This window comes from Hyposmocoma kahamanoa, unplaced genomic scaffold (genome assembly GCF_003589595.1).
Source record: "Hyposmocoma kahamanoa isolate Upper Pololo Valley unplaced genomic scaffold, ASM358959v1 100021, whole genome shotgun sequence".
Classification (NCBI taxonomy): Eukaryota; Metazoa; Arthropoda; class Insecta; order Lepidoptera; family Cosmopterigidae; genus Hyposmocoma; species Hyposmocoma kahamanoa.
Window position 1 is genome coordinate 14,622,370 of NW_020653200.1, and position 26,952 is coordinate 14,649,321.

The window sequence follows — 26,952 nt, forward strand, 5'->3', positions numbered from 1 at the left end:
ATTTGTACTCGTAAAACAATGTTTATTGCTACCACACTGTTTGTTGATAAAAAAATTTTGCGCTTTATACATCAAAAAGATATATAATAATCCAAAAATGCAAAATCTCAATTAGACCTAACCTGTAGTCATACAAACTAATTATTTATAATATTGTCTACTAACAAAATAATTGTTCCTTTCGCACCATAAAAATTTCTAAAAAGTTTAAAAACAATAAAAAATGTAATAGCTCTTTGACAATGACACTGCCTACATAAGGCCTCCATAAAAAGTATAATTTGGAATGTTTAATTTAAATCACCAACACGTTGCTTATGAATAAAGATTCCGGTATCGGTTCCGTTTCTACCAACTATCTTACTCACTAACTCAAATCTTTATACTAAACAATGTTATTTACAATAAAGTAAAGACTGAAATCGGTTAGCTTTACATGTCGTCGGCTAAATTTGAAACCTTCGTAAGTCCGTTTCTGGATGAAATTCCTTTTTTACTCTTCAAGCGTAATATCGGGCAATTAAAGCCTAAAATGTAATTTGCAGAGCTTCTTTTTGTTGTAAAATACAATGTCGTAGATGTCATGTAATTATTTCTAGCGTAGAGGGAGAATAAAAAAGAGAATAGAGAAGCTTCTCGCGTATTAAAGAAATGAAATGAAAATGAAGCCGTAGTAGCCTAATGGTTTAACCTACTGCCTCTCAAGCAGAGGGTCGTGGGTTCGAATCCAGACTCGCACCTCTGAGTTTCTCGGAATTTGTGCGAAATTTAATTTGAAATTTATCACGAGCTTTTCGGTGAAGGAAAACATCGTGATGAAACGTTGAAGAAGGTTCAAAGTCCTCGGAAAACGTGTGCAGTCCCCAACCCTCATTGGGCCAGTGTGGTGGACTGTCGCCTAAGCACTCGCCTGAGAGGAGACCCGTGCCCAGCAGTGGGACGTATAAATGGGTTCATGATAATGATGAAATTTGCCGAGTCTAAGGAAGGAGAATTCGCCAGACCACATTTAGCTTGGTTGAGTTTTAATAACCAAATAAAACAATTCTGACAAATCATTACTTTTTTATTGGCCCTTGAACAGTATTAACTTAGTATACCTATTTCGAACTGAAAAAGTATTGTAAAGTAACCCATAAATTGGGGAAAAGATAGTGGCAAAAGCACGGTATCCCTAAAATCAGCTTAAGCCTGTCTAATTTAATTTATACGCTATTTATTTGATCTCTCTTTCTCGCTTATCGTAACTACTGCTGGTAGAAGCGAGATGGACATATTTGACATAAGATATTCTCCTTATTTTAAGAGGTTTATACGATGCAAACAAAAATCTTTCAATTAAGAAAAACACTTCAAACATCATATAAAATACATGAAATTGTAATATTCCAGGCTTGTAAGAGTATTTCACTAGTAATTCATACAAGAAAATTCAATGATAGTAATAAAAAATTAAAACTTACGTGTGAAAGGTTATATTGGGAATTTTTCGTCCCGTACGGCTTTTACAGCCTAAAATATAATAATGCACCGTTACTATGAGATGCAATTATTGTCAATTACTACAAAGGAACGGTTAGTAACTTTGTAAAACACATATTACAAACACATAAAATTATGCACATCAAACACTTGGAAGGATTTGCTGGACTTAACGAGTGTTGAGTCATACAACCAAAACCGCATACGTAGAAAGGGACAAAAAATAATATTGTTTTCTCGTTTACTCTGATATATCTGTGCATAAATCTATCTCGCTTATACGGTTTTTATTATTTACAGAGCCCCTCTACCCAATTCTTCCTCTACGATTTCTAGTAATTCTGTTTTTGAGCCTACTCAAAATTTGACATTAATGGAGGTTACGAGGTTTTCGAATTTAGCCGACGTATAACTGACAAATGAGTCGTGGACCATCGCCACGGGGAAATTCAAAGAACTAATTTCTTTTATTTACAACGAACATTAGTAGTCAATACACACCATTTGAAGGTCCAAAGTCACTTTCGAACCTAACCATGAATTTTATGTAGTCTTCGCTTCGGTAAATATAGGTTATCTACGGTATCCTACAACACCACAATACAACTCAAGATTCGATCGTGCGCCAGCGTCAGTAATATTTAGTAAACACAAAAGTAACAAAATTATTCAAATGTTTCCGAGATTCATAAAACAACTTTTTCAAATTAAATAAATAATACTGCATGATCTATTCCTACAATTTATAGCTGCCCTATAAAAGTTAACAAGAAAAATTCAATAATATTTCAAAAAGCTATAACGTATATCCTAATCTACTATTCGCTATTCGCTTTAAATCAACAATAATAAATAGTGTATAAAAATGTCTACATCGATCAATCTTTTTCATTTGAACTGAGGCACCTGTGCGGCACTTTGTAAACGATAATGAATAGCTTATAGTGGAGAAGAGTTAATCCTGTTGTATATAACGAGATTTCGTTCATTCGAGTTAACAGCCAAAACTAGGAAATTTTTAAAAATCTTGAATTGTAAAAACATGTAAATTCACTTATCAAAAGCCGCTTATAAAGCTATTATTGATTTTAAAAATCATTAAGTTTAGATCAAAAGCAGTGATCTAAGCTAGAAATGTCAATTACAGCTCGAGTTAAACATTAAGAGATTCCTTACGACACCTTGTACACATACACATATGGTTTCCAATAAACAGCTTCGCAATGGTACACTTATATAAGGCGAAATATAAAAGAGAAGCCTTCATATGCGACTGCGACCGCGTCGTGGGCGTCCTGAAGCGGTACAAACCCACATAAGACTCAGTTCGCCATGCCAGCAATTGTAATGCCCGGTCCTCAGTAAGTCTGTGGCAGTTCGCAGACTCCTAAAAAATAAACAAATTCGAGTGCACAAAGTAATTTCTCGGATAATTGTCTCGTTATTTTTGCTCGATTTTCGAGGGGGTCACCATTTATATGAAACCAGTTTGGGTATGTGCGTGCGTGGGTGTGAACTAAAATTCCTTAGACATGGTACTGCTGTTCATTTAAGTAATTGAAAGACATACAACATACACGACAGAATAAGACTCCTGAATTATAAAATAACTAACAAAATTGACAATATATTTATAAAAACGTGGCAATGTAAGAATGTTTGTTTAAGGAGATTTAGGCAAGCATTTGACAATAAATAATCAGAAAATAATTAGAAAACATCTAAAATGTAGTTGGGAAGAATGATGATGAATATTTTGACACTGAACATTTTTGTGAAATGATTTGTAGTTTTAAATCAAGAAAAAAATCTGTAAAAATGCAAACACGAAACACACCACATGACATATGTAGGTAAACAAAGAAACATCACCGTATTCACTGGTAGAGTATTATAGTATTATCTTGTGCTTTTTCTCCGCTTAAACACTTTTTAAAACTACAAATTTTGCATTAAGGACAGTAGTAGTCAATCAACGCGTAAAATTCTTGCAACTGACGAGTTATAGCATGTTTACCTACCAATGACGTCACTCGTTCTAAGTTCAATTCTCAAACGAAGTTCTGAGAACTTGAAGTTTTATTTCAATGAAATAATATTTTTCCTATCTGTATAAGTACAGGGTTATATGTAAAATCGTAACAACCTAACATGCCTGTGTAACTAACATCATAAGCAACAGCTTTTGGTCCTCGAGTTAATAATTCGTCAGATTTGACATTCGTACAAAAAATTAAAATATTTAAATATATCGCTCTAAACAGTCATAAACTCATAACTCTGTCAACGGTACGAAGCAAAACACAGTAGCGATGATGGGGTCGTCAGGGAGGACGGTTGCATATTTGAACTTACAACCTTATTACCAAATACAGATCTAGATAGTACAACAAAAAATTAAAACTTTGTTTTTGGTTTTATTATGTTTTGAAAAAAACATGGAACAAAAGTTGTTGTTTATGATCTTATTAATAAAGTCTTGCGAAGTTGATAAAATTTAACAAATAACTGTAAGAGCTGTATATGCATGATATCCCCGTATATGTTAATTTTAAATATTTTCAGAAAAGTTGTCCGATTCCTTATTACCAGTCCGATGGAAAGTGACGGTATGGTCAAACTTGGAGCATACTTGCCTATAAAGTACCAATTCTATCTCGCTGTGAAAAGGCCCAAGCTATATACTTTACTTACTCGAAGTTATTATTAATTATTGTGTACTCTGTCAACGCAGAATTGATCAATTAATAGATACCCTGTTTCCGTTGGACAATTAAGAGCGGACAAAGTCCCACTTGTTAGTAGGTTGGCTATCGCAGATGACCAGGAGCAGCTGTTCTGCGCGGTAGGCACGTTCGACACCCAAGCACATCCCTGCAGCCGTGTTGTAGATAGGACTACCCGCCTGCAATTAAACATTATTCGTCTATATTCCAATTCTGAATATCTGATGTCCTTTCTTTCATTTTTAATTAAACCAAAGCAAAAAGTACTACATATTGAGTTAGTTTAATTTATTTCTGTCAAGATTAGAAATTTCATACACATACAATTACATGTCATTTTATACTACGCTTCGAAAAGTGAACGTAAGTTTACAAAATAATGAGAAATAATTATATAATAGTAAGTCACAGTACATAATACTGTACACATACAAATCAGGATAATTAATTAAAGTAATAAATAATTGAATTAAAACTAACAACGTCAAGTGTAGGTACTACATAGAGGAAAATGTCAATATGGATTCTTAATTACTAATAATGTCCCGGCACTTGGTATCATAAAAAAAATTAAAATCAAAGTATAAGAATACGGTGAATGTCAAATTCATTAATGAATATAATAATTTCATTGTTTATATAGTACGTTGAATGTACTCTGTCACTGAGTAAAAGGACTTTTCCAATAGAAGGTTCCTCAGTTTGCGCCTGAACGTCTCCTCACAACATTCATTTATTAGTTCGGCAGGTAGGTGCTCGTAGTAGGTCGGTCCGTAAGTAAGTGTGACGCGGTACTGTTCAGGCCCATATATAATATTTTTTATCCACCCTATCGTCGTATATCAAAGTACATAATAATGCTTGGCCGTCCTTTTTTACCTGTTACCTATTGCAAAATTAATGTAACGTAAATTGCGTATTACCTGGTGTGACCCGATACCATATATAGAAGGAAACTCATGTCTAATAAAAAGTACTCAGGGTGTAATCGTCAAGTGTGCCCAGCGATTATTCCGTAAATACAAGAGATATCAAAAACCTTTTAACAGATACCTACATACCATGCCATGAACCAAATGATTAGGCATGGCTTGATATCAACCAGCTCTAGAAGTATATCGACACCATCCAACTTTATAATAAAAAATATATAAGTGTTTCTTCTTTTCTCATTACTGTTTATTACGATTATATACAGTTGCAAAAAATGTATATTGTAACCATTGACTTACAAATAAATGGACGACGGGTCTAATACAAAAACCACGAAAAAAATTTCCCAAGTCAACCTATTCGAAATTTAAATTGTTATGTCATTAACAAACAGTATCGCGCTGTCCGTAGAACAAATGAAGACTAAAGCGGAGTGTCGCGCTCTGTATACGATTTTAGCGCCTTACAAGTGCGGACACTTTTTAGCGCGGACCCGACGTCCATATAATTGTAAGTCAATGATTGTAACTCAATGCACGTAGCAATAATATGAGAAGTGGAAAAAAAATAGAAAAAATGCTTATTCAACATGTCGATTAATTTAAAAAAGTTCAAAGAACCGTCTTGTTATGCAACAGCAACTGTTAGAATGTGTGACAGAATCAAATCAAATCTAATCAAGGGTTTCTTTTTTAAAAATGGCCATCATCAACTCTTTTATACATCCCACTGCTGGGACAGGTATCCTCCTCAGGCGAGGGTTTAGGCCCATTTGATTGAGGACTTCACACGTTTTCCGAGGGTTGTAAATCGTGCAGGTTTCATACGATGTTTTCCTTCACTGAAAAGCTCATGGTAAACTTCAAATTAAATTTCGCACATAAATTCCGGAAATTCTAAGGTGATTCGAACCCACGACCCCTACTTGAGAGGCGGCAGGTCAAACAATTAGATTACCATAGCTTTACGTTTTGCTAAAAATGGTTAATTGACAGTAATTTCCATAATCGTAATAAGCACTGTTTGAATTTAATATTACACACGACGTAAATTTAGCGGAACACTAGTACAATCCCCAAACTATAGCAGCGATTTTTTTTTTGTACAAAAGTCAGGTCGTATTAATACGCACACTGGGACCAATACATAATACTAAAAAATTGTTTATAAATAAAAAAATTGATCAACTCTAATTTTTTTTATTCATTTGTTTCAATTTTCTACTAATGCAGGCTTGTTAAATAGTGAAATTCGAGGTTGATTTAGCGTTTTTGTAAAGAAGGATGTCGACAACCCGTGTATTTTGCGACCCAGTGTTTTAGACGACGTGCATTAAAGAGACCTATCAATACTTCTGATTCATTATCATATCAGATATATCATAACATAATATACACACATAACATAACATAACATAGCATCAGAATAGTTATTTTTAATACAAACGTGGTAATCGTGGTAATCAAAACGTGGTATTTTTCATACTACAAATCGTGCCGAAATTTGGATTTTTTGCACTAGTTCTTTTTACTTTTCCATTTTTTTTTAATTTACTGTTGAAAGAGGTTGTATATTCATTTAATATTTATGTGCTTTGTGACGTAAGTCGTTGGTCATTAAAACTTATATTTACTTACAAACATCTTATTTGTTTAAATTGACAACATTTCAAATTGATAATAGTATAAAATTAAGAAACCATTTAGAGACTTGGTTGTCCTGAACTGGATTTTTTTTTCAGAATTTATTATTCACTAAATTATGTGATATTTACAAAAGTAGTCAAAAATGAACGGCAAAGGATTTAAAGCACTAAATTGCTTTGCTGTATTTTTTCTTTTATTGCTTGATTTTTAAACGTGCATACGTCAACGGCTGACTGTTAAGAGTTGTGACAGTGAGAGTGAGACATTGCTTTTGAATTAGTTATTGATTACAAGTTTTCAGTAATTTTCGATAGTTTTCTCCTGGTTTTCATTTCATGGTTTACAGCAGCCGAAATGAATGAAGACTTAAGACGACTAAGTTTTAATCGAGACCCTATTACTTCATGTTTTGTGCCCAAGTGTAAAAATAAAGTTATAACCTCAACAGGTAAACATTTTTTCCGCGTTCCTGACTATAATAAGAAGGAATGGTGTGTTGCTGTGGGTAAGTCGGAGGTTTCGGATCACGTGAAGTATATACGTGAAGATCATTTAAATGCAAGTACCCAAATACTTTACATTTAATTAATTTTTAATAGCTATTTAATTCAACAAAAAAATAGTCATCAAAATCGGATCACATATAAACAAAAAATACAGTCGAATTCTGAACTTCCTCCTTTTTTGAAGTCGGTTAAAAATCAGTTTAACCAATTTTGTAAACTTTTTTTTTTCAGTTAGACGATGTTACGACGAATTACAATGAATTAATATCAAAAAGTGCCTATGGGAAATTGAAGACTGAGGTTCCAAAATTGAGAAATATTTTATTAAATACTGGAGAAGAACTAATAGCTAGCACGAGTGTCACATGACATACAACAAAACTGAATGATAAAAGCACTATGTGTCAACCTGAAACACGACATAAACATGTCTAAATTAAACCAAAAACACAAAACAACTAACCGCTGCATTGCAACTGACAAGCCTTTGAAGAAGACGAAAAAACCTATTTATTTGGATCTAAATAAGATCTTTCAAGAATTTGATGCAGAACTTTTCTCTGATTATCAGACTGTAGCACAACTGAAATTTCAGAATCTGAAAGTTCAATGAATGTTTCCTCACTTAAAAAGCAATTACCAGGAAGACAGTTTATGTAAAGTATAATTATGAAAAGCCTATGACTTACATTGGGTTATCAAAAAAATTATACTGGATTATTAAGTTTCTTGAAAAAAAGTGTTGTGTTTGTCCATTACTTATTTTATTAACACTATTTAAAATAAGAAATAACCGATACATTCGAAAAAATTGGTGATACTTTTGAAATAAAAGTTAAAAGTTACAATATGGCGCATATATGTATATCCGAATTTTACCCATTCTCCTGGCATTTTTCAATCCATTTATCTTCTAGCCAAAATTAAATGATATAAAAATTACCATTGGTGTTTAGAACAAACGCTGCTTATGCTGAAGTTCTATTAATTATTGACTGCTTTGAAATTGAAATCGAAAAACCTAAGAAGCCAACAGAACAATCGTTGAATTGGTCTCAATATAAAAATTGCAACACTATTAAATATCTAATAAGTTCAACTCCTGATGGCTTTATAAATTTCGTATCTGAAAGTTACGGTGGTCGCATAGCGCGCATCAACTTAGTGGCGCAAAGTGGGTTTTTAGAAACGGTGCCAGAAAACTGTACAGTCTTAGCCGATAGGGGTTTCAAACATTTAGAATCTCACCTAGGCAAAAAAAATGTAAAAATGTTACGTCCTCTTCCTCTAGAATGGTATCCAATACAGATTGGTTTCGCTTGCCGCACGTTAATGTAGACGACACTTACATTAAAATTAGTGACAATGTAAAAAATCTGGGTATACTCATTGATAGGCAGCTATCTTGGGCACCTCAATTAGTTGAGACCAGCCGCGAATTATTTGCGTCTGCCGCATCTCTCAGACGGTTACGCAATTTCTTATCTATTGCCTCGAAAATTGCGCTTGCCCAAACTCTTCTTCTTCCAATTCTTGATTATGCTGATGCCTGCTATCTGGATTTAACGGAAGAACAGCTCAACAAACTCGAAAGTCTTCAAAACTTTTGCAACCGTTTCATTTATGGTCTGTGGAAATTTTATCATGTTTCCATTTATCGCAAGGAGCTGAAGTGGTTATCCATTAAACTTCGCCGGAATGCTCATATTCTTAATCTTCTTTACGGCATCTTATTCATTCCTCACACACCACCTTATCTTAAGGAGCGATTTGAATTCGCCCAGCAATCCAACCCCCGACTTCTGCGCTCATCTTCAACTATTGCATACCTCCAGGTATTACGACAAGTCCTTTACTGTTCAGACTATTCGTTTGTGGAACAATCTACCTTTGTTTATTCAACAAGCGAAATCATTGAATATATTCAAAAATATGGTAAAAGAACACTACCTAACTTTAGTGTGACTTGAACTGCTTACGTATTTTAGAAATTGTTTATTTATAGGTGTAACAATATATAGTTGTTTACGATATTCATATACATGTATTGGTTTTATTATTTATTTATAAATGTATGTATATTTGCATTTATTTATCGATTTTTATCTATTGATTAGTAATTCTTCATGCACCGACGTCTTTTTCCTATGAATTACATAATTACTTCCATCCAAAGGTTGTCTGGCAGAAATCGCTTAAAGCGATAAGACCGCCCATTGTACCACCGCTTATTTTTAATTTAATTGTATTGTATTTGTTTCCTTTTTTGATGTACAATAAAGAATGTTTGTATTGTATTGTATTGTCCCCCAAGTGTGACCAAAGACTGCAAAATGACAAAAGCAGAAGCTATAGAGAGCAAAATAACATATAGAAAGGGTGATTAGAAGGGTTAGATTGTACAGAATTTTGAAACCACATTCAGTCGTAAATAATAAATTAGTTAAATCATTGGATGGTGCAGTTATAGTAGCTTGTGGTCTTATTAATCTACAATCGCTCATTCTTCGAAATTGTTAACACAACGTTATACTGGGCTGGAGATTACAATTTCTGAAGATAATCATGAATTTAGTCTTCTATTACATTCATTGTAAAGCCAGCCTTCAGATAATCTAGTTGTTACTTTAAATATTTGTATAACTTCTCAAACCCAAAGGTTGTTTGGAAGAAATTGCTTTTAGCAATAACGCCGCCTGGTGTACTTCATTATTTACGTGCATCTTCACTAATGTTCCTTAATGCAATAAAGAATATTTGTATTCTATTATTGTATTTGTATTGTAAATCTTCTAGGTAAAAGATTTGTCTACTTTATTTTAGTAGAATCTAACATTTTCTCTCATAATTTTTTTTCCCAAAAGCATTCTCCTCCTTTTATTAATTTTTCGACATATAATCTGTCGTAATACAGCCAGTGTTTATAAGAAATTTTGTTTGTTTCAAACATAGGATCTGCAACTACAAACAAGAGCTTTCTTTTTAGCATGAATTTGCAATTGAACTTGAACTTTATATTTGTCATTGATTACATTGTCTTTTCCGTAGTTCGACATAGATTTTTCAGTGAATGGGTATTTAATTTCAACAACAAAAGCGTCTGCACTCCATCTGGTGAAGCTCCAATAAAAGGTGTAATTAACAGTAACCCACAACTTGATATCTTAAGTTTCATTTCTAATTTCAGTGTTTTTAGTACTTCAACTTCTAAAAGTTTATGGCGTTTGTTTCTGGTACTTTATATCCACCTAGTATGGTTTTCATAAGAACTCGATACGTGTTGCATCTAGTGACTTCATGAATTTTCGAGGCAGTTACTCTACCCTGTCTCAATGTGTGCGATAGTTTACTATTTGTTCGGCATCTAGTACTTTCTTCCATTTCTTTTTTTACTTGTGGTGTTAATTTTTCTTCAAAAAAATATTTAATATTGTCAAAGCTTAATCCCTCAGAGGGGTAAATTATTCTGAAGTCTAAAATTAAGTTTGATAGGCTATTTGTATCGCATTTGACGACATGGGAATTTGCCTAGGCCTCTCGAGTCCCATTTCCTTGGACAGAACAAACTTGTCTTTCATGGCTGCTTCGGATAGTGTTGAACGCGGCCAATAACATGCAACTGAAGTCACTGCCGGCTCCTCCGTACGTTTTATAAGCCACATCAAAAAACACATGTGAGTATTCTGCTTACATCCACCGGCACTAGCCGCACAATCTTCGCATTTAGAGTCTATTATTATCTCTTCAGACTCATTTATGCTTGCAACTACAGTGTATGGTTTACACCGAATTCTGTGCTCTGATTGCACGGCGCACTTTACGGTACAAATTGCATTGTATCGTTTTAATTGTACAAATCCAACAGAGGATTCCACGTACGAGTCCCTAGACGAAACCAGCATTTTGCTGCTGTCTGCCACGACAAATCCATCCACAATTTTCATATTTTCAGGTATATTTTCACAAAAATCGCAAACAATCCTGATAACCGCGCACGCTCCTCCACAAACAAAAATCAAACATCAATCAGTAAGACATTTCTGTAACTGATTTTTTTTAAAGAGCTTTAGACTACGACAGACACTTCGAGGAATCCTTCAGGAGTACTTACGACGTTTTGGAACAAGCAACTTTTCAAAAATAAAAATAAAATGCTTAAACTAAAAATTAAGACAAAAAATACGTGTCCTTTAATTCTGCAGCTGTGTTCAATAGAAACAATAAAAACTAGTGGTTAAAAAAATGAAATGTTGTCAATTGCATAGGTGTTTTATAAAACAACAGGTTACATTTAAAAATATCATAATATTTTCCATAAAGATGGCTGATTGAGTATTAACAATGATCGGAGGAAAATTACCATTTCATTGGCGCCACGCCAATAAAATAGTAATTTTAATGTGGCTGAATACTGGCAACAGTTGCCATTGTACTCTGAATTTTTATCTGACAAAGAAATAAAATGAGTTTTTTTAAATACTGTTTTATTTTGCTTTCAATATAGTTTATTCGCAAATGCATTAAAAAACGTCATTTGATACACGTGCGGATTTGTCATTTTCACTTGTCTCGAGTCTTGACTATCGCCTCTGCACGGTGATTCACGCTCCATACTAAGGCGGTCATAAATACGTAACTCCGAAATTATTATTATTTTTTTATTTTATTACGTTAAAATATGATTAGGTAAACGTAAATTAATAAAATTATACATTTTAAAAAATATTTGACAATATTTAGGTGTAAAAATGTCTCGCAGTAATTTTGTTTTTAGACGATGTATCTAAAACATTTTATACTGCGACTTTTAATGGTAAAACTGTGTAAATAATGATTATTCGTATTAACAATAACCACAAATGAATAAATTAAAACAATAAAAATACATAAAAAAGTTCATTTTACAAAATACAAACAAAACACAAATTATACCAAAATACATTAAATCTCAACAATATTAACTTTAAATACATAACAAGTCTAATACAGCTTTTGACAGTACACCTTTTTTTTTAACAGGTAACTTTCGTAGACCTGTTATGAAGGGATCTGAATGAAGAAGCAGCCTATTTACTAAATCTGTGTTGGTCACAATGCGACTCATTTTACGCGTATGATTTTTTTCTAAAAGACTTCATGTATTTGTTAGTCGCTTCAGCTGCTTCTTCAGACAACTCTCCGATTGACAACAAACCGTAATCTATAACATTAGCACCATGAATTAGAACTTTGTGAACGGAAGCAGGCATGTTATACCACGGATACTCGGCAACTAACTGCCGAGCCGTCTCTAAAGCGAACTCTTCGAAGTTCGTCTTATTAATATTATATCCCGAATTTAAACATTGAAGGATGATCCAGCAACGATCTAGGAGATCCTTCTTGATCCCAGTAATTTCAGCGGAAATTTCTGAATTCGAGAAATACCGCCTGGCTGTATTACCATCGTTTGATGTTCCGCTTCCGCCACTTTTAGGCTTATCCACTATAAGCCCTAATCTTTCTCTAAATTGAGTCTGAACATATGATTTTTTTGCAGCAACAAGCATTTTGTCATTAGCGGACCTAGCTTGCCATTTCCTAACATCTAACTTGTACGCGACATGAACAAAATATTCAAAAAAACGTATTAACGCGTGAAGAGGTGATAAACCAAATTCATATTTACTCTCATCGACTTCCTTATTTAAACATTCGTCAATTTTGTTCATTTCACTGGGCAAGGCGTTACAAATAAAACATTTTGATGAAGAAACACCACTAAGTGCATTACACACTTTACCATCTACCATAGTAAGTTGCAAACAATGAGTAATGCGATATTCGCGATCTTCTTCCTTGAAAACAGTAGGCTGCAAGTTCCTTATTTTATCTTTAAAATGAGCTTCTTCCTCAACTGACACTGCAGTCGATTCCTTCAAATATCGGAGGCGTATAGGACGACAGTATCGAGTTGATGAAGGACGAGGATTTTTCCACAAAACTACTGAATTTTCTTTGTTATCTGTTGTCAAAACAAGCTGAAGTGGCACATACGAAGTAACAAACAGGCTACTGTCTTCAAGAGTGGAGTCAGAAAAACACTGTTTATATTCTGAATGCCCTGTACTGCCATCGAAACCCCATTTCCCTATCAAAGATATCTTATCTAGAGACTCATTAGGTACACTATCCAAAACATCTTTTTGAGACTTGAGAATCCGATTGGCAGTATGATCTAATAAACTTTGAAGTTCGACTTCGGCGGATGATTCTGTAACAGTAATATCTGAAGGATAACAGTGTTTTTTAGATTCCACGACACTTTGGTAAGATGGGAAAATGGTTTTTGAAAACTTATTGTCTATAAATTTCTTTACTAATATATATTGATGTCGAGTTAACTGAGCTTCAACAATGAGCGATAAAACTTCGCTAGAATCGATTTCAGGACAAGACAAGCTATCGGACGCATTGAGCAATGACTGTACAAGAGAAGGGTCTTGGTTAGACAAACTAGCCAATCTTCTCCTTTTTGTACGTTTACTGGTGTCGTCAAAGTTAATTCTCGGACGGCCATGCGATGAAGAAGTTGATGGTTTAACTTCGTCAAAGCTCTGAGATACACGTAACTCAGTTCGCTGTACATCAATATTTTCAACGACATGCAGCCAATCTGAATATTTTTCTAAGAATTTAGATCTAGTACGATTCGACTTTGCCCAGTAGTGGGAAATTCGTTTACAAATATTCTTAATTTTAAGGCTTAAAGTCTCTAAATCAATATTTTCGATGTCGTCAGAAAGGGATGATGTTTCGGTCAAAGTGCTCAGGACGTGTTGCATTTTTTCATTTGGATTACCCACTTTAGAGTGCCAAATATCAAAAATTGTCATCCTCGATACAGAACATTTGAAAAATGTACCTAAAACAATATGAAAGCTGAACTTAAAAAAAAATTAAAAATTCAATACTATGGACATGCATACTTTGACACCCCTTTAAGCCAAGAAGAGGCAGCAAGATGCAAATGAAACTTATAGCTCTTAATAAGGACATACTCCTTATTCAAAAACCATATACTCGTACCTCAGGTGCAGCTCAACGCAGCCAAAAGTTGTAGGTCTAAAGGAAATTAAGTTATGCCAAAAATTTTCACCAAAAAACTGCCTTCAATAAAAAAATTATATAAAAAAAATATGCATAAAAAAAATTGATAATAAAAGTACATACCATGCTCTTGGATCTCCATGCTTTCACAACACGTAAACACTTGATTTGGAATAGTGACACTCAAAAACAAAGTGATTAAGTTTCGATGACTCACACGTGGTGATAATTAGTCTCGCGATGCGCTCACTTCCGATGCACAAAAGTGAATGATAACGTGACCTAATTACATTGATATTTATAGTTTTTGGAAGCTTGTTAACTAGTTACTAACTTAGTGAGTTGATCTAACCGGGATAAGCCAATGATTTTTTTTTATTTATGGCCTATGGGGGAATCACAGTGCTCTGGCTCGGGCCAAGAAGCCTCGTCACTCGTGAATAATGACTAACTTTCCGCACTTGTATCAAAATAATTATTTTTGATACAAGTCTTGAGTCATTAAAATTACTATTTTAGTGGCGCGGCGCGCAGCGGTATCGCGTAATACCTCCGGTCGTTGTTAATACTCAATCAGCCATCTTTTTGGAAAATATTTTAGTATTTTTAAACTTCTCTGAGTGTTTTTTTCTGAGTGTTCGATCTTTGTATTAATAATTGTAACCCGTTGTTTTATAAAACACGATGATTGTTGTTTATATATTTATATATAAACGTGATTATTTACTACATACTACTTACGTCATTTTTATTTATAAACTTCGGGTTTAATAAGATATAAAATAGGTATAAGTCCTTTGCAAACAATTCAAGTCGTTTAAGTCTTTCAAGTCGTTCAAGTCTTTTGAGTCTTTCAGTATAACGACTGAGTCTTATTAATAAAAACTCGAACCCCCAGTCTCAATTTTAGAGTCTAGTCCTGTAAAATAGAGTCGAGTCGTTATAAAACGCCTTAAAAGACTGAGTCTCTTTTATCACTAATTATACCCACTAGATTTTAAATTAAAGTTGTCTTTTTAAATGCTGCTAGAGAATAAAAAGAATGAAATAGAGGAACTGTCTCACTGCTTAGCACAGATTTTTTTTATTATAAACATATAGTGATGGGACATACAAGTCGCGTGCTCGTGGTAAAAGTAATTCCCATCTGATCCCCTAAAACAGATCTCTTGCGAATCCGTTTATCGAAATATAGAGTGAATCAGTTCGGATTTAAAATTTCCAGTGTATCAGATGTACAGGATCAGATGAGAATAGCTGTGGCACAAAGTTGACAAGTCCTGTAGTCTCACTAGCATCCTTACTTTTCAATACTGGAACACAGTACTTCCCTAGACGAAGTCTTTCGCAAGGAACTTTACTCCGACTGCAAGCTACTACTTGAAGACTTGCAGGTAACAAAGTGCACCAAGACATAACCTTAACATCGAGGGTCCGGTAACCTCTTCGCTATGTGGACGAGAGAATTCTCTGTCCACAATAAATATTAATAGTTTCTAAACCTCGTCAACTTTACGACGTCCGTAATAATGATACTAAATTTGTAAACCAAAAATTAAAAACGCCATATAAAACATAAACAGTTCGTGTTTCATTTTTGTATTTATGTCTAATAAATAATTCTTCACAATTAGAGCAAGAAAAATTGCATAATTTATTTAATGCAACAGTCATTAATGCGTAAATTATGAATAAAAACGTAATTAAAGTTAGGAAGCGTGACTACTGTCCAAGACGTCCTCAAGCGCATATTATTTTTATTTGTTGACTATTTTCTTACATTCATTGTAAAAAAAAATGATGAAGTTCTTGCATTGTTGCCTTTTTTATAACATCTAGGGCGACCTTATATGTCTATTATTTACCATTCACGAACCACCATTCAAGCTCTTTGCGAAAGATGATGATTCTCGATGTACAATTTATCTAGTTAATCGATGTTACTTATATTTCAATTTTTTTAGGCGCCTTGTTTATGCAAGTGATTTTGTCATAATACGTTCTTTTATGCGAAATATTTATACCAAGAGAGATTCTATAGAAATTCATATTCCAAGAAAACGAAGACCAATTATATGGTCTAGACATCATCATTATTTTATAACTTTTTAAAAACTGGCGGACGTTACCTAATAACCAATATACCTTTTTCATTATAGCAAGTGGCGGGACGAACTAGTTGTGCACCTGGTGATAAGCGACACGCGTGTCTATGACAGGAGCTGTGCCGGAATTTTAAATCGCAAAGATCTGAGGGGCACTGCCACTAAGCCCATCACCCTGATACATAAGTTGATAAGTTTCATGTGTCTGTAATTTCACCAGCACCTTTCAAAACCGGAACGCAGATTTACTCACATTACTGCTTGGCGGCAGAAATAGGTAGTGGCAGTACTTCCCTGGACAAATTCTTCCAAAAGGAGCTATACCTATAATGTTTTGTTTGATGTTTGTAAGTAAATATAAGTTTTAATGACGAATGACTTACGTCACAAAGCACATAAATATTAATTAAATATACAACCTCTTTAGTTCTATGTCATAAATATTAATTAAATATACAACCTCTTTAGTTCTATGTTGAAGACTTGGCACAACAGCAAATTTAAAAAAAAAATAGAAAGTAAAAAGCACTTACTAGTGATCGTACTCGAAAAATCCAACTTTCGGTACGATTTGTAGTACGAAAAATACCACGTTTTGGGCAACCGTACTAAAAAAGCTAATTGAGTAAAGCCTTATAAAGTTGATACAAGTTATGTTATAAGGTTGTCTTGTATTTCGTTTCATAATATTTGTTCGCAGTAGCAGAAAACAACGTGTTTACATTGTTTTACATTTTTTTATTCCCGACTTCTAAAAATATACAAAAATATATTGATAACTAGGCATAAACTAAAACGTAAAACCATACTAGCAAAGTTCATGAAAGGCTCTTCGTTGATTTTATAATTGTTGGGTCAGCTTTCGCTATCCTTCTTTCGTAAACTTATGTTGAAAAGTCTTTTTTTTTTATTTATTACTCTGATTTAATCAATATTAAACTATAACAATTTTTAAATTTTCATGTTTCTGCTTTGTTACAAAATATATATATGTGCATATCCAATTTCTTTTTCGATAAAAGTAGAATATGGCTGTACTAAATCGACGGTTTTTGTAATTTCTATACTTACCGAACCCTTGTGTTTCCATTCCTGCGATCCGCCAAGTTCATGACATTTGCCCAATGTAGGTGCCACGTTGTTAGACGCATCTAGACAAAGCGTACGACCCAGCACCAGTTCGTGACGATCTGTCTCGAACCACATCTATAATTGTCAAATATATAAAAAAAATTTAGAAAGTAACTATGTTTCATGAATTCGTACGTTACAAACCTTAAATACATTTATCTAGGACGTTTACTAACACGTATGAAGCAAATACAAACAATCAAAATTATACAAATACAGGATGTTACAAAAAAGTCCGACAATAATCCCACTAGTAATTGTACTCTTGTTATCAAACGAGTTTAGTAAAATTGCGCAGGAGAAATGAATCTTTTAATTTCATATAAAAATTGTTTGTCTAGCTCAATTGTTTAGTCATGTCTGCGTCGTACACGCGCTGAAATATGGTTGACCTTTTTGTTATATGTTTACAGTATTGCAGTCATACACACTTTATAACGTAACGCATTTTTCGAGACAAATTCGCGTTGCAGCTTTTTATTAATTTCACGTCAATATCAATAGTAACAACTATCAACATAAATAAATTAGCAAAATTGCGATTCAGACACAACCACGATTACATAAATGATATATACGCAAGCAAATAATCAGTAGTTTTTGTAGAAAGTCTGTTAAGTAGTAAAACTAAAGGATTCCATTTGTTTATTATAATGTCGCATTATTCAAATGCGACATTATTACATTGGTGTTTGCTTAGTAGAACCATTATTGTTATAGAAACCGATCTACACAGCAAATATATATTTTGAGAAAGTGCACGCAATACATGCCATAAAAAAATCATCAATAATTGAAAACATGAGGAAAGTGACAAAAAATGTTTATAAATAATTCGCCCAGCACGATAAGCATTTCTAGCAACGTTGTAATCTTTCAATTTCAATACTTAATTAAGAAGCCAGCTAAAAAATTAGATTCCGTATAAAAATGACAACATTTTCATCATGTTGACTTTGTAAGGAAAACGCGTACTGATGCATCACCCGCTAGGCTATTTCCTTTTTATGATAAAATACCTGACGGAAACCGCACCTGATGGAAAGTGAAGATGTCCGTCGACACACCTGAATAATGTCTATTCACTCTAGCCTTGAACAAGGCCTAGTTATAGCGTTCAGGGAATAAGTCTGCTGGCAAGGAATTGCACTTCATAGCCGTTCGCCATATAAATATGGAAGCGTAACGCTTCGTGCGCATCTTTGGAATATCCATAACAATAGTATCTCGCAACTCAGTATGATCTACAAAATGTGGCTTTCTATTCAATTGAAATTGTATTCCTATAATAGAAATATAGGTTATTTATAGGTCTACAAATTCTACGCCGGGAAAAGAAAATGTTTATCTTCAGAATCTAGGGCTCGCATACGTACAATGCACCTATATAATAATAATATGAACGCGCACTATGGAAACCCTGTATTGCGGGCGCCATGGACACACACGTACACAACCACAAATTACACCCAACTCCATTGACTTACAATTATATGGACGTCGGGTCCGCGCTAAAAAGTGTCCGAACTTATAGGGCGTTAAAATCGTATACAGAGCGTCATTCACGCTTTAGTCTTCGTTTGTTCCACTGACAGCGAAGCAAGCAAAATTAGACAGTTTAAATTTAAATTCAACGTTTTAGCTTTTTCATATTCCTTTACATGTCACTACGTTTAAATAGGTTGACTTGGAACATTTTTTTCGTGGTTTTTGTATTAGACCCGTCGCCGTCGTCCATTTATTTGTAAGTCAATGCCCAACTCACAAGAAAAATAAATATAGGCCATACAAATATTTCTCCCGACCGGGAATCGGAACCGTAACGTCTGCGTGGCAGTCCAACACGGTAACCATTCGGTCACGGAGGCAGTTAAATTAACAAATTAGTATAAACTGATTAATACAATACCTGATTTAGTGTCCTTATGCAGCTAGCTAATATCAACCAACTGCCTTTGGTCTTGATGTCCTTAGCGCTTTGGAGGCACAATGAGCTGTTCTTCAACCGAATTTGGTACGAATCCACATAGTTTCTCTTTCTGTGAAATAAAAAAAAATATTTACATAATAATGATCACTAAATGCGCCCTTATATGAGGAGAAAGCTTTCGCGCGGCCGCCGCGTGGAGACTGCATAGTTACCACGCCTTCATGTACATTAATGGCGAACCTGAATACTATTTACTAGGCAACAACATTTAAATTCCTCTGAATAATACAACCGCCGCGTAGATTAAATTCAAGCCAGACTCGCCCCCGCGTCCGGAACGCTTATTAATAAAATTTAATAAAACTTAATAAAATCGGGAGGGCGCCACTGCGCACAGTAAAAAAGCTCCGCATATAAATTTCGTCATAAATAGTATTTTGTAATTTTCCGCTTAGAAAGTGACATAAATAAAGTTATAAAAGTATAATTGCTTTGTGCAAGTGTTTGTGTAGGGATTGAACGACAACTTTACCGTATATAGTGCTTAGTTATATAAAAAATCATAACCAGTTATTTGTTGTGCAAATTGGTGTTAACGGATATTATACTTCACGGATTTCCAATTGCAGTGAGTACTTTAACCATATCACACGTATTGCACAATAATAGTGAAATTGAATCAAAAATTGAAATTGTTGGTGATCTTGAGACAGTTACGATATTGAATTTCAAATGTAAACAACAATCAGCTGCCAATCAGTTGTGAATATATCATACGAGTGATGACGTTCGATTTTGTCAAATAGTTGCGCAGTGCAACAACTAGATGTCGCCTCTGACAGAAGGATATAACTAAAATAGTACACAAAATCTCCAATAGGTGTCGCAACCAGTCCCAAACTTTATATTATACGAAAGAATTTAAGAAAACTTATAGTTCTATTGCAATATTATCAAAATGGTATTATTATGCACTCGATGCAAAAATAAAATAAATGATCGCAGATTTATGACATGTTCTTCATGTGAAGAAACATATGACTTACAATGTTTTTTTTTTTAACCAACAACCAATTCTTTCGACTCTTTATCGGAAGCTTTAACTGAAGATGAGGATTCGGACCGCTCATCTTATAAATCTTCTAAGAAACTGAATAGGAGCTGTCCAGAAGTTTAAGTAAATCAAAGCCAGGAGATAAATGAGCTGAAGGATAAAAATAAGAAAGTAAGCGAGGAATTAATAATAGCTGACGAACAAATTCAGGAATTACTAAATGAAAATTATAAGCTTAAGGACAGAGTGACCAAACTAGAAAATTTACTTAAGAATCTCACTAACACGACCACAAAGGAAAAACAAACTACAAGCAGGAAAAGTAAAAAAAAGTCGCTTAAAAAAGAGTATTAGATTTTTCCATGATAGAGAAAGATGGAAATAACTCAAGCTTTGCAAACCTTAATGTAGCAGAGAAAAAAGAAAATAGCAACCAACGAAAAATAAAAGAAAGCCATCAGATTCACAAACAAAAAAAGAATCAAATAATAAATCAGAAAAGAGAAGAAAAGTTTGTATACTTAGCAGCAATAATAAGAACAAAATTATTCAGTATGCAGAGAGTAGTTTTCTTAACTCGCAAATCTGCCATTATATTGCGCTAAGGGTAAATGCGCAATGTTTATTGAAAAACATAGAAACTAAGGTATGTGATTTCGATTTGAGTGACTTTAGTTTAATTATTATAGGAGACGTAGACTTTAGCGAAACAAACAATTATCAAATTATCATACAATCGATCAGGAATACTTTACAAAAAAAACACACTAAATTTATTATTTGTCTCCCTTTATATAAATATGATCGTTGTTCCGGCTTACACAATAGGAGAGTTGAATGGTGTAATTATCTTTTATGCTCGGATAACGCTAGATATAAGTATGCTCATATACTGGAGTGTAACAAAATCATTGAAACAAGAATGCTTAGTAAAAATAGACGTTTTTTAAATAATTACGGACACAAAGTTCTTTTCTCAGAGGTAAATAGATTGCTACTTCAAATCTCAGGCATGCACGACACGGAAATAAATAGGAATTTTACAAACCAAACCACGACTCCACGTTTAACAGAGTTCATTAATGTTAGTAACATGCAAACCTCTCTTTTTCACAAACCAAGTAGTCCACCAAAAATATCTTAGATTGTTTCATCAAAACATTGCCGGGTTTGTCTCGAAACAAAACATCCTAGAAGTTACTATTGCGGATTTAAGCCATAGTGACAATAGGCCTGATGTTATATGCCTATCCGAAACTTTTATAAAGGCGGGCTGTGAGTGTTCTATTAACTTTGCAAACTATAATATTGCTGCTAGCTATTGTAGGAGAAAAGGGATCAAAGAGAGGCGGTGTTTGTATTTTAACAAGAAAAGGAATAGAATCACAGGAAATCATTGATATAAAAAAAATTGCACAGGACAATGTTTTTGAATGTTGTGCTACTTATCTAACTGCATATAATTTTATTATAATTTGTCTTTACAGAACTCCAGACTCCAATGTTTACACTTTTTTTGTCACTTTTGGAGGGAGTGCTACATAAATATATGAGAAACTCAAAAACCCGCGTAATACTGTCAGGTGATTTTAATATTAACGCCTTAAGTTTAACAAAAGACGAAGTATTTAATGGATATCGCAAAAAACTTTAATTTAATTTTACATGTGACTGAACCTACAAGGCTTCAAAAATGCATTGACCACGTAATAAGCAACATCGACGGGGCTACGGCTGAACTTCATAAGCTTCAACTATCGGATCATGACACAGCTCAAATGCTACATATACCAGTCTCAGAAATTATTGAACAACCGTTGTTGGAGTACTATGTAATGTCCGGGATTATTGTTTGGAAAACATGAATAAATTTCGTAATCATCTGAGTCAATTAAATTTTTCGAATGTTTTTTCTCAAACAGATGTAAATAGAGCAATGCAAGAATTCCATCAAGTTTTTATTGTCCTTTTTAAACTGTGTTTAACAATAAAAAAAATTAAATTTTCAAATAAATATAGAAAACCAAAATGGATTACCAAGGGCATTATAAAAAGCTGTAAAACCAAAAAGATATTGCATTATCAATACTACACGGCAAAAAGTAATGAAAAGAAGAAAAAATATAGATTATATTCAAAAATTTTGCGACGCTGTTTGAATATGGCTCTGAGACACCATAATGATAAACAAATTTTACGTGCGTAAAGTATGGGGAAAGTATCGTGGAATATAATAAAAAACGAATATAGTAATAGAACACAATCATCAATTTTTAAAGAAAATTATAATAAATGACAAAATTATAAGTGACCCAATTGATATAACCAATAAATTTAATGATTATCAAATCAATCTGACTAACACACAAAATAAGTCATGCAGAAATACTAACAAATCTTCCTTAATGAATAGTATATTTATAGAGCCCTTTGCACCGAATGAAATTAGCGCTATCATTAAAACGTTGAAATCTCTAAACGCCACAGGTTACGGCGAAATACCAACAAATGTGATAAAACACTGTAATAAGCAACTGACGCCTCCTCTCACAAACTTAATTAATCTGTCGATTGAAAAAGGCATATTCCCCGAATTGTTAAAAATTTCTTTAGCGAAACCAATCTATAAAAAAGGCGCAAGAGCATGCATTGATAATTATGGACCTATAACTTTAATCCCCGCGCTGTCCAAAATATTTGAGAAATGCATGAAGAAGAGACTGCTAAGTTTTATTAAGAAGCACAATATAATCAAACAAGAGCAATGCGGGTTTCAATCGAAAAAATCTACTACACTGGCTGCATTTCATCTTGTACGGCAGATAGTGGAGAACACTAATGCACAAATACCTACAACGGTGATATTTTTTGACATGACTCGCGCGTTTGACTTTGTATCTCATGACATTTTGCTGAAAAAACTAAATAATTTAGGTATTAGAGGCGTGACTCTTAACTGGTTAGTTTCCTATTTGTAAAATAGGAAGCAAACTGTAGAAATAAAACGTTTAAATAAAAACGGCTGTGTTGTATCAGCAGGATCGCAATATAGAGTCAATGCGTCTGGTGTCCCGCAAGGTAGTGTTCTCGGGCCATTATTATTCTTGATCTACATAAATGACCTACCAGAGGTTACACGACATAAATGCATATTATTTGCAGATGATATTTCAGTCGTAATTCCTTACAAAAATGACATAATTAACTACGAATTAGACATAAACAATTCAATACATGTAATAATAAATTGGCTTAAACTTAACAATCTCACTGTTAACTTGACTAAAACTAAATTCATTCAATTTGGTACAAATCGACAAACAAAAATGAACCTTAACATGAATTACAAGGATGTCAATATTCAGGAGGCAGACTCTACAACATTCTTAGGCGTGGAAATAGATAGTAGTTGCAACTGGTCACAACACGTCGAGTCACTGGTAGATAAATTACGTATACGTCTTAAGGAGGTTGCGAAATATATCATCATCATCTACAGTTTTGACTGCTTATCATGGTTACATTGCGTCTCTGCTTAGATATGGACTCTTGGTTTGGGGTAACTCAACTGAGTGTAAAAAATTGTTCACAGCTCAAAAAAAGTGTGTTCGAGCAATGACCGGTGTTTCCCCACGGGAATCTTGTGCACCTTTGTTTAAAGAATTGGGAATTTTGCCGTTACCGTGTATGTACATTTTTGAAGTGGCATGGTTTGTTAAGCAAAATCTAAACCTTTTTAAAAAAATTACAGATGTACATAGTAGAGGTGTAAGGGACCCAAATAGACTGGTGTATAATAATAAACCTAGATTGTGTTATTACAAAAATCAATGTAAAGGTATGTGTGTCCGAATTTATAATGCTCTACCAAAAGACATTCAAACGTTACCAAGTAATTTGTTCAGAAACAGACTTAGTGAATGGCTTAGAGACAAAAATTATTACAAAGTGACTAATTTTTTAGATAAATGTTGACATGAAATTAGTGCTAAATGTATATATACATGTACAATGTAATAATGATGTATAAATATTTTATAGTTTGACATAGAAGGTTATTATTTTGTTGTTTTTAATTGACTGATTATTCTTTGTTTCTTATTGGATGTCGACATGAAATTATAAGGTATATTTATGTTTAATGTAATCATGATGTAAGATATTTAATAATTTGACATTGCTAGTTTATTATTCTGTTGTTATTAATTAATTAATTGATTATTATTATTATTGTTGTTATGTATTGTTATGTATTATTACTTGTACACATCCGATGACAATGCTATAATTAAACTAAATTTAAGGAACATTTTGCATGCCTAGTCAGGTAAAACATGTGTTCTGTAATAATTGTTCCATCTTTCACACCACGTTTTAAGCAAATAAAATTTCAATTCATTTCAAAAAATTTCATTTCAAATTTCATTTTATATTTAAGTTAAAACATAAAAGCTAAATAAATAGAGCGTATTTTGCCATAACGGTTAGACGCACGCGGTCGCTGCGCGGCGGCAACGCGGACTCCGCTCGGCGGCCGCGCGATGTGAGTGCGATGAAATTCGTGTCGAATAAACGTGTTCTTAAGCCTCTCATTTAACAATTTATTTATTTATAATATTTATTAAACTTTATTGACCACAAGAAATAATGGTACAAAAGGCGGACTTAATGCTAAAAGCATTGTATGCCAGTCAACTTTTAAGAAAAACTAAATTCACGAACGCAGCAAATTATTATATTAATAAATTCGTAACTTTTCGTAGCTTTGCAGTTTTGTCATGATTTAGCTACTGCAATCACTCTGTTATTTTCTTTTGCAAGATTTTTTATTTATGGATGATGTAGTCTAGACACCAGAATAGCCGGTTCGAAACTTCTTGGAGAGTGTGGTAGTATCGGTTTACTAAATAATGGCGACGCGTATTATTCACTTATGGCGATTACATACTTCATTGATAAATATATATATAGAACAGGAAATAAATTATACAAGTACCTAGAATGCCATGGCTGGAATTTGTTCTTTTCGGGATCATTAAGAGCCACAATTCTCCTCTTGGCTGCCGTATTTTCGCCAGTCTCTAGCTCAGGGTAGATATGATCCAGATACCACTTAAACGACTTGCACTGCAGCTTCTTCCGTAACGCTAGCCGCTCCGATATGTCGCCATAGTTCACGTGAGCCGCCGACGGATTTTGATCAATGACCTTTGTCTGTAAACCACGTTACGATACTTACAACATTCAGACAAATTCCCAACTTTATAAAAATACCTCGCGGAATACCGCTCGATATCTTTCGCTACCCACAGCTGTAACAAATATCGCGTGCAACTTAATAAGCCCAAGTTGCCTACTCCCATCTCCGTGTGACGCACCAATTATGAATATTTAATACTACAAATTTGAAACAATCATTTAAACATTATATTATACACAAAGAAACCAGGTGTATTTGCAGAGTGGCTTAATGCAAATTTGTTTAAATATCATGAACAATTCAATATACATATATCTACAGGTTTAAGTCTTACGTGAATTACTTTACTTACTTTAATTTACTTGTTAACAATTTGTGGGTTTTAAAGCTGCTTAACTGGTTGGAACCCACTTGAAAAACCAAACTGATTAAAAACTGAATTAAGTTATTACACAATGTCACAAACTGCTGGTACCAAGTCGCAAGGCAAACGTGTGTGGTTTCTATGCGAATCAGTTCCTAAACTCACACTCAAATAACCTTTATTTCATAGGTCACCAATTTACCTACACTTGAAATCGTCACATTGATTAAACTCTACTACTTAATAAGTAGATTAACAAGGCACTTTCCTCGGAAAAGAATGAGAAAGAAAGTCTAGGGGTTGCTCTTTATAAAGATTAAGAATATATTTATTGCATAACTATAGGTAATTACATATGATCTTAAAATATTACATTGGTTTGTGCTCTATAGTTTACCAGATTAGGTGTACAATATTATTAAATGTCACAGATTAAAATTCAATTGAATTGAATTGAATTGAATTACAATATGAAAGAAAAAAAAAAACAATTATTAATAAACATGTCACATCGCTAGTCACCAAATTTGTCATTATCGTCAAAAAACTCTTGTACACTATAATAAAGTTTAGTACTCAACCAGTTACTAAGAGCATTTTTAAATATTACGTACTCGAATTTTTTTAATTCATTCGGGATGCTGTTGTATATCTTGACCTTGAGGTATGATTGCCCGAGTAAACCATTCTATGCCCATGTCTTAAATTTCTATGGTCCCTTTTATTTGCGATTTCAAAATAGGACGGATGTTTCTGGACAAATGCAGCAGCCTCCTTAATATACAG

At 33.6% G+C, this 26,952-nt stretch overlaps 1 protein-coding gene across 2 annotated transcripts in view; it reads right to left on the minus strand.

The window, feature by feature from the left end:
- Positions 1–858: 858 nt before the first annotated feature.
- LOC113227637 (polypeptide N-acetylgalactosaminyltransferase 35A-like) overlaps positions 859–26,952 on the minus strand; it is a 31,028-nt gene continuing 4,934 nt past the window's right edge. Inside the window, exons 7-11 of one of the 2 annotated variants that reach the window (XM_026460607.1) lie at positions 25,599–25,816; positions 19,528–19,657; positions 17,559–17,693; positions 4,238–4,387; positions 859–2,869 (exon numbers count right to left, since the gene is read on the minus strand). In XM_026460607.1, coding sequence (XP_026316392.1) covers positions 4,256–4,387; positions 17,559–17,693; positions 19,528–19,657; positions 25,599–25,816 — 615 coding nt within the window. In that variant the 3' untranslated portion in view covers positions 859–2,869; positions 4,238–4,255. Of the gene's footprint in view, positions 4,388–17,558; positions 17,694–19,527; positions 19,658–25,598; positions 25,817–26,952 lie in introns of both variants that reach the window. The other variant, XM_026460600.1, reaches the window with a different exon arrangement.